The sequence below is a fragment of the Leptidea sinapis genome, chromosome 6 (genome assembly GCF_905404315.1).
Source record: "Leptidea sinapis chromosome 6, ilLepSina1.1, whole genome shotgun sequence".
NCBI lineage: Eukaryota > Metazoa > Arthropoda > Insecta > Lepidoptera > Pieridae > Leptidea > Leptidea sinapis.
This window is the reverse complement of record NC_066270.1, coordinates 13,482,520-13,498,430: the sequence shown is the minus strand read 5'-3', so window position 1 is coordinate 13,498,430 and position 15,911 is coordinate 13,482,520. Positions and strand designations below refer to the sequence as shown.

Genomic DNA, 15,911 nt, shown 5'->3' with positions numbered 1-15,911 from the left:
CGAATACAAAGACTAGTGGTTGAGATTTGTCATCAAAAAATACATTTAAAATACCCATTTTAGTAGTTACTAGGAACCTATCAAAACCTAATTGGGTAAATAATGACATGCATGTGACAATTAATCTGGGCCACTCCTGTCTCCTTCAAAAGACGAGAGATTTTTGAAATTCGATTGCTCGCCGCTCGAAACTCAAAATTGTCTACTATGTCGTTAACACGTCGCGCAAGTTGGATGTAACTTCTAAGATTTAAATAATAATTATAGTACTGCCTCCTCTACCCAGACCTGCTCTCCTTTATTATAAACACTAAACAGCCTCTCTCGAGGTCATCAAATTGCAATTCAAAAGTACAACACCTACGGATTTTTTTTAATATGAGATCTGACAACACTGGCTTGCAGTTCACATTTTTCTCGGAGGCAGCAAATTTTATCGATAGTAGTGCGGAGCGGAGTTACATAATTTTTACTTTCAAACTGGGATAGGGCCGAAAAATTAGTCAACGAAAATGTTAGGGGCAGCTAATAGAGTAGGAAGTGGCTTTTTGGCGACCAAATCCTTAACCGAAAAGGCTTTGGAATGTGGTAAAATCTTCGCTTTATCCGCTGGTAACAGAAGGAATTATGCTGCTGAAGTATCTAAAGGTAAGGTGGTGGCTGTTATTGGTGCTGTGGTAGATGTTCAGTTTGAAGATAAACTGCCCTCGATCTTAAATGCCCTCGAGGTTCAGAACCGGTCTCCAAGGCTCGTCCTTGAAGTGGCTCAGCACTTGGGGGAAAATATCGTACGTACTATCGCTATGGACGGTACCGAAGGTTTGGTTCGTGGACAGCCCGTGTTGGATTCTGGGTCACCAATTCGTATTCCTGTCGGGGTAGAGACCCTTGGGCGCATCATGAACGTCATCGGTGAGCCAATCGACGAGAGAGGTCCTATTCAGTCTGACAAAACTGCAGCAATTCATGCAGAAGCTCCAGAGTTTGTTGACATGTCAGTAGAACAGGAAATTCTGGTTACTGGCATCAAGGTTGTAGACCTGTTAGCTCCTTATGCCAAGGGTGGAAAGATTGGCTTGTTTGGTGGTGCAGGTGTGGGCAAGACTGTGCTTATCATGGAGTTGATCAATAATGTAGCTAAAGCCCATGGTGGTTACTCTGTCTTTGCTGGAGTAGGAGAGCGAACCCGTGAGGGTAATGATTTGTATCATGAAATGATTGAGTCTGGAGTTATTTCCTTAAAAGATAAGACATCTAAAGTGGCTCTTGTGTATGGTCAGATGAATGAGCCCCCTGGTGCTCGTGCCCGAGTTGCTTTGACTGGCTTGACCGTAGCAGAGTATTTCAGAGATCAAGAAGGACAAGATGTGCTGCTTTTCATTGATAACATTTTCCGTTTCACACAGGCTGGGTCTGAAGTATCGGCCCTGTTGGGTCGTATCCCATCTGCTGTAGGTTACCAGCCAACCCTAGCCACTGACATGGGTACTATGCAGGAACGTATTACTACTACAAAGAAAGGATCAATTACATCAGTACAAGCCATTTATGTACCAGCTGATGATTTGACTGACCCTGCCCCCGCTACAACCTTTGCTCATTTGGATGCCACCACTGTGTTATCCCGTGCCATTGCAGAGTTGGGCATCTACCCAGCTGTAGACCCATTGGACTCAACATCCCGTATTATGGATCCTAATATTATTGGTGCTGAACATTACAACATTGCTAGAGGTGTTCAGAAAATTTTACAAGACTACAAATCACTTCAGGACATCATTGCTATCTTGGGTATGGATGAATTGTCTGAGGAAGACAAACTGACTGTAGCCCGTGCCCGTAAGATTCAAAGATTCCTGTCTCAACCTTTCCAAGTAGCTGAAGTGTTCACTGGTCATGCTGGCAAACTTGTGCCACTTGAGGAAACCATCAAAGGATTCTCCAAGATTTTACAAGGTGAATATGATCATCTGCCAGAAGTTGCATTCTACATGGTTGGGCCCATTGAAGAAGTTGTTGCTAAAGCTGAAACTTTGGCTAAGAATGTGTAATTATGATTTGAATTGTTATGTTGTATGATATATTATAAGAATTAATTGTTTGAATAAATTTAGTAGGTATGTTTTTGTATTTGTTTTTTTCCATTATATCTGATTATCATACATATAAAATATTGTTTTTTTATCTATTTCTTATTTGCTGAAACTTAACTAAACATTTTTCATTATAACTACATACTAGTATACAATAGTTATATAACTTAATTGTAACCAAGATTGACCTCACAATGTGATGTCCATTATTGTATTAATTTGTAAGGCTACTTCTTAATTTTTTATTGATTTAATCACCTTTTCATAAAAGCATCACTTAAACCAAAATTTGTCATATCTAAAAAATTTATGATAGATTCTTACCTGAATTTAAATTTTTCAAGGCAATAAGTTTCATTACCTACCTATTAAAGTTTAGATTTTTAAAATTACGAATACCTACAGAGGATATTGTATAGATACCTATATTGGGCATTATTGCTTTCTTCAAATATTCGGCGTGGAGTAAAAACCATGGTAATACCTTCTGCCAGCTTTGTAGCTTTATTGATTTTCAATCAAACCAAATGTTCAGATCAGAGGTAGTAGTAGGTAGGTACAGGAACTTGTGAAGTACCAAAATATTAAATACTTATGTATAACTTAGATTTTTTTAGCCTCAAGTAAATCGTGGTATTTTTATGAACATTAATTGTTCAGTATTTTTAATTATTATTACTTAAATCTGACTTATATAATAAATACACGACTTTGACAATTCGAAAAACAACAGTTTTTGTTACAGTGATTATTTGTATATTTACTTTTTGGTGAGAAATTCTAAACTTGGGATGATTGGTTTTTATAAAAAAAAAAAATAACTTCTCAGGGCGGGAGAGCCGCGAAGCGGAGCTCCTATGACACAATTTTCTGTGGGGAGGTATAAAAATAAGCAAGAGTTAATAATGAAATATTAACATGATAAAAAAAAATCAATTTGTTTTCTTAGAATAAAAATATTAATTTACGTTAGTGATTAGATGCCATTTATTCTATTACCTACGGACAACTAGAACGTTCGTATTTTTATCAACATACCTACCTATTTTAAACTATCATTAATTGCGTAAGCTTATCCTAGTACTTGTCAAGGTATTCTCAAAAGAATATACCTAGGTACGATAGGTTAGCTATTTTCCTTCCGACTGGACAATCAGTGGTAATCCTATCCTCGTGGCGCATAAGTGTAGTCTTTCAAGAAACGCACTCGACAGCTGCCGAAAAACATTTGGTTGCCTGCTAGCTTTATCTGAGACTATTTAAGATTTGTTCACCTAAGTATAGGTTTTTATTTTAAATATAGGTACTGTATAACTCCGGCTGTAGGTACTAGGTAAATAAAATTATCATTATGCCCGCGAATTATATAATATATGACGTGGATGACGTTGTTCTCTTCTATCCGGCAGGACATGCACTACAGAAAACTAGACAGCTCTGTGAACTGTGGCAATATATTTTTAGTTTGGTTTATGTTTCAATAAAAAGGAATTAATACTAAATATGAAATGACTTAACATTTTATTGTTAATTAATGGTAGAGCACAATTTTTTATATACACATACTATATTATAATATAGCTATAGACTTACGACAAAATAATGTCTATAGTCAAGATTTGAAGTATTAATTATACACTGTTCTGGTCTGAGGTAATATCTACATTAGGTGTGACCAAATTTTCGGTATTAGATGATACAGTTTCTTCATTTACACATACTTCTTCTAGAGGTAACTTTGTATCATTTACATCTGTGCTGCTTTCATTTATCTGATCTATATTACTTTTGTGCAGTTCATGATTTTCACAGATTTTCTCAGTGTCAGGTGAAGTTCTGATGATTTGACTGTTGAAAACTGTAGGAATAACTTTATCCGATAAATTGTCATTTTCGTTATTTTGAATTGGTAATCCTGGGCGTGGAAGGACACAATCCACTTTGGGAACTTGCACAACAACTACTTTTTCAGATTTTTCTTCATTAGCTGTTAGTAATTTAGGATCTTTTTTCAACTTTATGGTTTGCAGCGTTAATGGGGCATTAATAGTCTTAGTTCCATCTTTTCTATTAATTTGTTTAATAACAACAATTTTAGTTTTCATCCCAGCTTTATCAAAATCAGAAATATTTTTCTTGATTAACGGATTCCTTATTAGATCTAGACTTTTGTTTAATTTAATCGGAACTGCAATGGGTAATCTGACATTTTTCTTTATACTACTACTAGAATTTTCCTGTTTTGATTCTAATGTATTGTTTTTTATATGTATTTCAACAGTATTATCACAAGGTTTTAAAGGTACTGGTTTGTCATCAGATGGATCACTTTCAGATTGACAAGGTTTACTAGTTTTCGGATTTTCATTTGTGTCATCTGTTGGTTGAGTCTCAGGTTGAGTAGTCGTGAGAATTGTGTCTTTCTTAGTCCTATTTTCTGGATCTAGTTTGGCAGGCGAAACTTTATCTGAACGTGTTATTTTAGGCAACATAGGCCTAACAAATATATTAGAAATTCTTTGTTCTTTTTCTGATTTTAAAGCTCGGGGAAATTCTGTTTTCATATGCGCTTTACTACAATCACATGACTTTTTTGATAGTGTATACAAAGCTCCAAGACAATCTTTGTTTAATGTTTTAAAATTATTAAGAAAATCTTGGGATTTCTTTTTAGTGGCGGCAGTTTTAACACTATTCATAACTAGTGAATCTCTTTGACTTTGAACTTCTTTTTTCAGAAGAGTAGAAAGATCATATAAAAAGTCATTATTCACTGGCTTCGTTCTCTTACGAACAGGCCTAGTATTGATAGGTTTACAGTCTTTGACAGGCGTTTTTGGAGTTTTTTCATCAGAATCGTCAATGTCTGACGAGTTTTCTTCAAATCCACGGGAATTAGATGAAGACTCAATCTCGCTAAGAGGAATTTCTTTTTGAACGGAAGTATCACCATCTTTTTCTTCATTTTTGAACTCTGCAACAAATATATGCAAATCATCTAGTTAATAATTACAATTATTTAGTTTACTATTAAAGCATAATTAATAAATCAAATTAAAAATGGTAATTGTTAACATACCAATTTCCTTCTTCTTTTTTGAAGTATTTCGGAATGTATTCATCTTTCTTTTTCTCGATCCAACATTATCCAAACGAGAAGTGCTTGAAGAGCTATCATCAGAAAGTTTGCTAGAATCACTGGAACATCTACTTAGTCGTCTAGAATTGGGGCTTGTATCATTTATGTCATTTTGATCTTCATTAGATTCAACAAGTTCGGTTGCTTCAAGTCCATTAATTGCTTTAACTGTACTACAGTAAAAATCATTGTCACCCTTCAGTTTGTGTACAATTTTTACGTGCTCTGGTACTTTTTCAAATTCGTAATGTTTAAAATTGCAAAGTTTACACGCATATCGCATCCATTTATAATGTATCGCTATATGATCGAAGAGTTGAGTGATTTCTTGAAATTTACAATCACATTTTTTACATATGAGCTGAAGTATGTCGGCATCCTGCAGAAGCTTTTGTTTTAACATGTCAAAGTTACTTTTTTCGGCTTGGTGTGAGTAAGGTAGTTTATATAGAGGTTCCAACTTTTCAATACATGCATTTTGGTCCCTATATTCTGACATTTCATTCTCATCCTCGTCTTTACTATTTACACCAACTATGCTCATAATAGCTTCAGTCAACGTACTTCCGTGACTTTTTTGAATTTTTTCTTGTTGGGGTAGATTTTTAGCTGGCGATCCTTCATTTGTGTTTTCCTTTCCTTCATTTGATATGTCATCTAAAGAATAATGCGCAATTAATAATGTATATTTTACTGGGAATAGAGCTAGACAATCAGGCAATAGACTTGTTATTTAAATTACCTTGGGATTTTGCCTGCAAAGTCAAATAAGTCGGCTCCTTATTGTAGTCTTTTCTTATTTGTATTTCGATTTTCTTAGTTTCTTGTGGTCGCCGGGCCAGTGCTCTAGATCTCGGTTGACATGTGTTGGTGTGTGCCACCAAGGCTGCCCGCCGCTCAAAAGTTCGTCCACAACCACCACATCGCGGCAATTCTCCATCGCCTTCCATGTTGTCCATCCACGCCTGTAATTCACCAAAAAATATCCAATTTTAAGAGACCATAAGAACATGTAGAATGTGATGATAAAACAATAAACATAAAAATTGTTAATGCGTTATTGGCGGTTGTACCTACTCTCACAAGAGTAGTTATCGTTCATTGACAAGAAGACTGACAAACGGTTGGTCTATTTCGGGTTAATAAAACTATTCGTTTCAATATGATTAGATCCATTAAATAATTATATATTTCGCATTTTACAGTATTGAATTTTTTTTTTTACGTATATTTTACCGCCAGGTTGATTTCTCGTCTTCGATTTTAATTATACGATGTTTGTCATCAAATGAACAAATTGGTTGCTCTGATTGACTATGAAACGAATTATGATTGTACCATTTATAGTATTGTATCCCAGAATTACTAAATAAATAAGCTTTAAATAACAATTCTGAAATACCAGTACTGTATTGTTCATATTGTCAATGTTAATATTAAAATTATAAAAGAATGCTTTGCATGTATTATATTTGTTTTACAATTCAAATTATTTTGATACTGGACGACACAAAATGACGGTTCCGGGCAACCGAAGAATGGGCATTAAAACCGGAATTAAAAAAAAAGATTTCATTATATAATATGACAATTCATACAATAAGCGGACGCGGGGTTCTGAATTTATATTTTATATATCGCAAATAAACGTTTACCGGATCAGTACTTGTTTAAAATATTTCATAGCATGCTCTCTTGTTTCGTATATGTATGTATGTGTATATATATCTTATAGTATAATAATTTAGTGTCATTTGTCAAGTTATTAATAAAATCTCTTACACCTGTCGCCTAATTGTGCTACCACAACTCTTTTACGCGCAAAACTGTAACATTATTATGCATACCACAACGGCGCCTATTTCTGCCGTGAAGCAGTAATGTGTTAGCATTACTGCTTCGGTCGGAAGGGCGCTGTAGCTAGTGAAATTACTGGGCAAATGAGACCTAACATCTTATGTCTCAAGGCGACGAGCGCAGTTGTAGTGCCGCTCAGGATTTTGGTGGTACTGCATTCTAATGGGCAGGGCGTATCCATTACCATCAGCTGTGCGTCCTGCTCGTCTTGTCCCTTATTTTCATAAAAAAAAAGAAATAAAAAAAAGTAAGTTGGTACGGGTTTTGATAGGTTGCTTTCAAATTACAAACAAGTAATAAATTGTTATTGTTTAGTTCTTCATTATTCACAATCATTATCTCTAAACTTCTTCATAATTTATAATAATAAAAATTCTGAAGCTGCTTAGTTTTAAATACCTAGGTAGGTGTAGTATTCTTACAATAATCATTACAGAACAATTTCAAAATAGACTCAAACAGCTTATTATTTATCGATAACAACTCCCTTTAAAGAAAGCTAATTATTGATAGAAGATGACCTTCCCTACGCCGGGCGACGTTGACCTTGCCTTTGAATAGCGCCGCAGTCAAAGAGACACCGCCGGCATGTGTATCTCTTTGACGGCCGCGGGCGGCGCAATTCAAAGGCAACTAGGCAAATCGGCAACACCGCGGCCACCTTATGATATTGAAATATTCAAGTTCATTGAATCATTCAAATTCAAATATTTTTATTCAAAATAGGATTTAAAATCACTTATTGAACGTCAAAATCTACCACCCATTCAAAAGAGACTGCCTCAGACCTGAGAAGAATGGGCGCAAGAAACTCAGCGGGTTTTTTTTTTATATAAAATATGGATTACAATGTAATATCGTACAATAAACATTTATAATTAAAGAGCCTGAGGGTGTTCGCTTTATTCCCAGTCCGTGGTGTCATTAAGAAAATCGTTTATGCTATAATAACCTTTCCCACACAAACGTTTTTTAACAATTCTTTTAAATTTCGTAACACATTTGTTTTGTACATTTTCTGGGATCATATTGTAGAAGCATAAACATCGCCCAACAAAAGACTTACTAACTCGACCCAACCGAGTCGTAGGCATAACAAGTTTATGTTTGTTCCTCGTGTTAACATTATGAATGTCACAGTTTCTAGAAAATTCCTCAATGTGCTTATGAACATACAAAACATTATCGAAAATGTATTGAGAAGCAACAGTCAAAATGTTTATTTCTTTAAATTTTTCTCTTAATGATTCTTTAGGACCTAGGTTATAAATCGCGCGAATAGCCCTCTTCTGCAGCACAAAGATAGTATTAATATCGGCCGCACTGCCCCATAACAATATACCATAGGACATAATACTATGAAAAATTTTGACCCAGCAACACAAATCTTACAGGACGTTTAAATTTGTTCAAAATGAAAAGCCTACTTTTTGACAAAACCACTGTACGGATTTCGTTAATTTTTGGTATATCGTCAGCTAATATGCTAACAAGTATGTACCTACATTTATTTCATATAAGCTGTTTCCATACTGTATGCAACATTTGTAAAGGGGGTCAAACAGCACGAGTGGCGTCATTAATGCGATTTTCGCCGCACACTCGCACCACTCGGGTTTTTACAACTGTCTCATAAAAGTACATATGATTTAGTTTTGTCTTCTACAGCGGTCGGAACGCATCGCACGTTAATATAAATTAAAACTCTAATTAATGCGGAACCATACTTAATTGTTCATTTTCGGGCTGTCGGGTCGTCTAGGTATACGCTAGAAAATTAAATTATGTGTATTATATGTGTCCCTAAATTTAATATTCTTCGCCCACGAAAAAATAAACTTTTCGTGGTCCCACTTCATCGTACCCCTACCTTGCCCGAGCCATGGCACCTATATCGCGTTCAATGACATTTTAACTTCGCTCTTGGACAAGAACACTCAATGGGACCCATTCAATGATGGGTGGACTTCCTTGGTTTCTGAAATACTAAGGTACGCGGAGAACATTGAAATTGTTATTGATTATTCATCCAATTATTCATTAATATACCCTTTTTGTTAGTATTTTTTTCTAATTAGTGTAAGTGTTACTGACGTGCTAACTGGACAATAAATAAATTCTGTGGTTTTGGTATGCTTAGGTATTCAATAACAAGTCGTCGAAAAACAGTAATTGATTGAAGGGCATAACAAAAATTCTAAGTACCTGGTTCTCTTGGTCCATCCTGTCTTCCTCACTTATCTTCTGCGGAGGGCCAGTTTTCGCATTACCCTTACGCTTCTCGTAAAATGCTGGCGGATTATTTCTTCGGAACGCCTTTGCCTGAATCGATTCCCGCATTCTTCGAATCTGCGCTGCAGTTTTACTAAAAGGCATTTTTTTGTCAAAATTGATTCCTTTAGAATTATTTTTGATGTAATTTCTAACTCGATACTACTACCGCTTCGGAAACAAATGGCGCTCTGAGAGAGAAGAAGCTGCGCAAGAAACTCTCCCGGCATTCTTTTTTTGAGCTCTTTTCAATAAAAATATATAATATTATACAGTCATTTCTATCGCTATAAAATAATCATAATCTAGTACCAGGCTGTCCGATCACTTAGATATTAAGCTATGGAGTAATAGGATTTACAACTGAGCCATTTTTTAATAAAACATTTAAATTTATTTATAGATAATGCCTGAACAGTAGCTGGGACTTTATTATATACTTAAAACAAAAATATAGAGTTGAGACAATTTGTTATTTTAAAGTAACATCCCTTACTTCTTCTATATAATACCATGATATGACCGATAAGCTAATTTGTCCTCCTCTAACACAGATAAAATTGAATAAATTATGTTCTCTACTTAATACATATCCTTAGTCAAATATGCAAACACTCATCACAAACAGAAAAATAGCACTAAATACTATCATCACAATCACACAACTCATACATGTTTAAAAATTTCACTTTTATTCAAATTAACACAAATTTTACTGAAAACAAAATAAAACTGATGAGGGCTGTGATAGATAATAATAATAATATATCTTCATTTCTCACAAACAACCAAAATTACATACATATATAAATACAGGGAACACAAGTTTTGATTGTGGATCCCCAGTGCCTGTGGTAGGTAGTAAAATACCTGTATTACTGGTCACCAGGATTCAACTTTTACAACTACATCTAAAAGCTGTCAAAACAGAAATTGTGAGGGAAGCACTTTAGTTTAAATAGCTATTTAGGTGGCAAGATAACATGCTTGAATTACTTAATTACAGAAAGAAACTTTAAAGGTTAAAAATTATAGTTAAACACACATCTATATTATATTTATTACATTCTGGTGTAATGGAATACCTTTACTAAAATAATAACTTTAAAGTTTTGTAAGCAAACTGTTGAATTAATTCTAGTGTGTTGATCTATAATCTACTAATTCTATTCAATTTTACAATATTTTTAAAACTGAACAGGAGGAATATATTAATTGTGGTTTGACATCAAATAAAATTATAACCAAATATTTTTTTTATCAATAAGATAATAATAGTAACCAATGTGTCTGAAGTAGAAACAGACTGTGTCAGTATAACTACAATTATTATTATTCATCATCAAATCATATTATTGCCTCTAGGTGACACTCATATCAAATGAGTAGGTACTCACCGGTGAATCTTAAAGAGATGTCGATAAACACTCCATGATGTAGAGAATATTTCTAAGCAATCAGGACATGGATAGACCAGACGTGTTTCTACATGTTTTGTCTTCATATGGGATTTCAGAGTTTTTTGTGTGGAAAATTTTTGGTCACCTGAAATTTTCCATAACAACAACAATCAGGTTAATATGGAAAAAAAATTTTTAGATGTATATAAAACCTAAATGAATAGGATATTGTAAGTATTTCACAATTAGTACACAATATTATTATTGATTTAAATAGATAAATAGAATAATGAGTCAAATAGGTAATCCAGATTTTCAATTAGAAATTTCAGTTTTAATAACATAAGTAACTTACACTTCTTGCACTTCAGTTCTAAATCACCACTAGCATCATCTTCATCACTAATTTGTATAACATTATCTGGATCAAAATTACTTTGTTCAACTTTAAAAGTTCCATCTTTTTGCAAAACAGCTGAATCCTTTGTAAGTAATGATTCAATTTCTTTTACCTAAAATCAATGAAGTGGAATTTTATTAATATTAAAAAGACATTGATATATAGTCAATTTTGATTCTTGAAATTTAAACACAGTCATTTTCATCAACATACCTGAGTTTTCATATCATCATTTTTATCACAGTTGTATAAAACATTTTGGTAAACAGCAACTGATGTTTTAGGTATATTTTGAAGAACAACTTGTTGACTCTCCAAGTCACTATCTTTTATACCACGGGATGTAACAATATTCTCAACAACTGATGATAAGTCTTTTGTAAGTGGTATTCGTTCATTATTATCAATATCTTCTATTTTCATATTATCCTTTAATGACTGTTGATATGCTATTTCTAATGCCTTTATTTTTGAAACTTCATTTGCCTATGAAATTAAAATAGGATATTGTTAGGTATATAATAGGAGAATAAAAATATACCCTGCTACCTGTTGTCATGTTTTATGAAGAAGCTACTCACGGTTAAAGTATTATTCAAAAAGTGCCCATGTTTAACATCATTAAATTTTTCTTTGCAATAAATTCTTTTGTGTGATATAAGGTTCACCAAACTGCGAAATATGTTTCTGCACACTTTGCATTCATATAACAAATCACATTCATTTGATAATAACTGTTTTAGCTAAAACAAAAAATACATTTATGGTTAAAATTATGTTATTTATCTACATTAAGTTTATGTTTTATATTCTTAATATTAGCCTAAATATTAATTTTTATTAGTTTAAACTTACTTCTTCAGTTGCGAAATCGAATATTTTTCTAGCTTGAGCAAATCCAGTCACACTAGTCTTTATTGGTTTTCGAAGAATAGAACAATCAGCCTCATCTGTATCTTCACTATTAAAAGCAGAGCCTTTTGCTACTCTAATTTTCTCATCTCTTCCTTTCGTCTTATTATAATTTACTTTATTGTTGGCCATCTCTATATCTCTAAACATTACAATATGTTAATTAGCCATCCTTTTATCGATGTTACACAAAACAGTTACAGTTTAAGATCGAAGTATAAAATAGTCACGTCGTTGACCGTCGAATTACGCATAACCGAAAGGACACATGATGGTTTCATAAATTGTTATCTAACAGTTAGTTTATTGAGAGTTGAGCATATATTTTAAGTATAATATTCTTAAATGCAACATAATATGTACCATGTACTATAAAACGACTATACTCTGCTTTAATATTAAAATTACGGAATCCCACTAGATTTGTTTTCACAGTTAAGTCTGTCAGTCTCTCCCTCAAATTCCGTCAATAACTTTAACTCTGTGCTATCCAAAATAATTGTAATAGCACCTTCAAATAATAAAGAAACCAATGATACCACAATTAGTAAGTCTACATACCCTATAACATATTATCCACTAACATAAAAATCTTGAATTCTTCGACTCCATCACACCTCCATATTTAACATGTGAACATGTGCAATAGATATAATATATTCTATATACAGCCAACCAGTACTATTCGAGTCGTAGTGCTTGTTAAGTTTATATGATGTTTACATGTAATTTAGCTTGATTTTAATTTCTGTTTAGGTTGGTAATTAAAAATTTAACACAAAACACAAATGAATCAAAGAAATCTGGGAAGTGGGAATACTGTTTCCCTACCTTTCGGTATTATTTTTTTATTTATTATTCTTTTTCAACTAGTGCAGTGGGTAACAAAAGCAGTAATCTTCTTATCATTTAGAAATTTTAAACATCGATCTATTTATTTATAGTAAAAAATGCATAATAAATAAAACATAATTATTATAATTAAGGGACATCTATCAGTAAACAGTTGGCACCACGAAACAACGTGAACATTAATTTAAAAAAAAGCTGCAATTATATTGTGTTCTCTTTGTGTAAGACAAAACATTTATCAATATTTTATTTAGAAATTCATATTAAAATCTAATAATATAGCATATTAATAGCTAATGTTTTTTTATACTTTCTTTAAGTACCTATGGGAGGTATAAAGGAGATCAAATATATATGCACCATTATTGCATTTTTAGGTTATTTAAAAACATGGGATGCTAAATATTCCATGGGTCAAACAAAATAATTATTTATTAGTCTTAATTTAAAGTTAGAATTATTAAATATTAGCTGTGAAAATATATTTCTATCAGTCCGTTTACAGTTGTTTTGCCTACATCTTTTTTCATTTTACCATCCCGTGAGGTTGGCATTACTATCTTGTCATTTCTTAAAGCTATTCTTTTGTTTCGGTAATTAAATCATAGCAAAAACGATTCCATCCAGAAAATAACCAAGCAAAATTACACTATCCGCTAGTATGTCCTAAATGTATCAGTCTGTCTGCTGTCACGACTCATGTTTGTAAGATAGGGTTACCCACTATAGATTTTTTCCCCAAATCAGGTCGTTTACATTAATGAAACACCACCAAGATCTGCTGTTAAGCTGGCTAAGTGATAAATGTTTATAAATTTAAACAAAACTATGATTTCTCTTATATAAAATTTTATGTGTATTATTTGTGATTAAGGTGCTTGTGGGAAAAAAAATTGTGGCCTCACGCTTTCCTAACATTGTAGGCACATCAAAAAAACATCTAAAAATTGGTTGGTTGCTGCAACCTCGCTCTTCACTGATTGTATTAATAGTTCTTTCAGATGTAGCTTAAAAATAAAATAATATAACTTAATTTTCATTAAATTATTTTATACAATTAGGAATAAAGATAGTTGTATCATTCACATTGTCATAGATAGAACTCCTCCAATTCAAACATTTGGTCGATTGTATTTAAATTATACAATTGAAATTTGGATTATAAATAGATTGATTATCGTATAACTAAGTTTCATTGAGCATTATAATGTGTCCCTAATGTGTCAAAAGAAGTAAAACTTCGAAGATTAAGTAAAGACGTCAAGAAGCATACTGAAAGAAAATATATAATTTGTCCCATATGACAAGCCTGGTCGAAAGCCTGTCTAGGTTTTTGATTCAAATTATGGAGGGTAGAAGTAGGGAGAACTATCTCTCTGTATGAAAAAGTGTCTGTAAAAACGCGTCCAATAAGGGTGGCACTGCGGTAGCGAACGATAAACTTTAAAGAAATCGGAATAGTTAATCTTATATTTAATATTTCAAACAAGTATAGTATGAAAGCAAATATGGCAATACAGCGCTTAAGAACATGTCTGGATTTCTTAAGATTTTTCTAAGAGGGTTTCTCTACATATTTTGATCCCATGTTTTTCTTATGAATAAGATTGTCAGCACTTCCCATGCATGATGCCTCAATAAGAAATATTTTGTTATGTTACTCAGTCACGTTAGAGTAAACGTGTTCTGTGCTCAGTCCTCAGTACTTACAAAGAGGATGTAAATACTACAGTCCGTTCACAGTTATTTTACCTCTGACAGAAGTCATTATATGTTTTTTTTATGTTGGTGTTCCTGTCGAGTCGTTCTGTGAACTTCCTAACGTTTTTCTTTCATATTTGTGATATTTCATCTGTTAGCATGCTGAAAAGAATTCAAAGTAGCGGAAGAAATATTATACTATCGGTGCGTGATTTCTGTGAAAGAGAAAAAGAAAATTCAACCAGTTGCCGCCATGAAGGGTATGTAAATTAGGGTTACCCGTCTTTAGTATTTTTCCCAATTTTAGTGGAAACTTGATGTCCTAGCGTTACCGCCATCAGTACATAATTTCTGTCGCGTCAACTTTGATTTTCTCTCACCATAAATGTTAGACTGCTTGTTGTTGTTCTTGCGAGTACAGTAACTATTTTGTGATGTTTTTTGTATGTTTTATTTTTATAGTAATATAATCAATCATTTGCTTCAATTTGATATACAAGTTCTATGTCCTTTATATTTGTCTTTTTCATATATTATACGATTTCATAATTTAATACAGTAATCATTGTCAATTAGTATAAGTCGCCTTGAGTGGGTTAAATTTGAATAAATAAATAATATAAATGCCAAGCTGACCTCTATTTTTTTAGATAGTACTACAATTGTCGTTTGGTAGTATTTGATACGATTAGGTAAAAATGTAAATAGGAACATTATTGGTAAGAATTAGCTCTCTAATTATATACACAGCTATTTTTAATTTTATATAAAATAGGCTTTATAAAATAAAACTTTTTTCCTGTTTCAGGAATATCTGAACAAACCGTAAGCACCATAACTAAAGAAGCCGAAGTTGCTGCATCCACTTCTCAAAAAATTTCTACGCCCGGAAAAAAACGCATCCAAGAAAAAAAAAAATATTTTGGATGATTTGGATCTATGTGCTAGAATATTATATTATCGTAATAAAATATTAGAAATGTATACCGTCAGAAAGGAGGTACCGACTTTGGGGAAACTCTTAGCAGAGTTAAAAATTAATATCAATTTTTGTGGAGGTCGTACTACATTATGGAAAATTATACCTACCTACGAAAAAATGCTGTGCTAAACTCTATTTCACTAATTCTTATGAGAAAGTGAAATATCGCAAAAAACGTTTGATAGCTATGAATGACAGGTACCCTAAAACGCAAATACTTTATTTCCGATTAAGATAATTATCCGGATGAATATATTGTGGTTATATTACACTAAACGTGCTTTTTAGGATAAAAAGTAGCAAC

General features: G+C 32.9%; 2 protein-coding genes across 2 annotated transcripts; one reads left to right on the top strand and one right to left on the bottom strand.

Moving 5' to 3' along the window:
• Positions 1-405: 405 nt before the first annotated feature.
• Positions 406-2,126, top strand: LOC126965021 (ATP synthase subunit beta, mitochondrial). Its single transcript, XM_050808440.1, has one exon. The coding sequence runs from the start codon at positions 513-515 to the stop codon at positions 2,049-2,051; it is 1,539 nt and encodes a 512-aa protein (XP_050664397.1). The 5' UTR covers positions 406-512; the 3' UTR covers positions 2,052-2,126.
• A 1,471-nt stretch (positions 2,127-3,597) lies between these two features.
• Positions 3,598-12,803, bottom strand: LOC126964963 (uncharacterized). The gene is made up of 10 exons (XM_050808322.1): positions 12,634-12,803; positions 12,016-12,214; positions 11,742-11,903; positions 11,374-11,646; positions 11,116-11,272; positions 10,758-10,905; positions 9,295-9,454; positions 5,975-6,197; positions 5,173-5,889; positions 3,598-5,067 (listed from the first exon to the last, which is right to left on the bottom strand). The coding sequence occupies exons 2-10, from the start codon at positions 12,202-12,204 to the stop codon at positions 3,725-3,727; spliced, it is 3,372 nt and encodes a 1,123-aa protein (XP_050664279.1). The 5' UTR covers positions 12,205-12,214; positions 12,634-12,803; the 3' UTR covers positions 3,598-3,724.
• Positions 12,804-15,911: the final 3,108 nt, after the last annotated feature.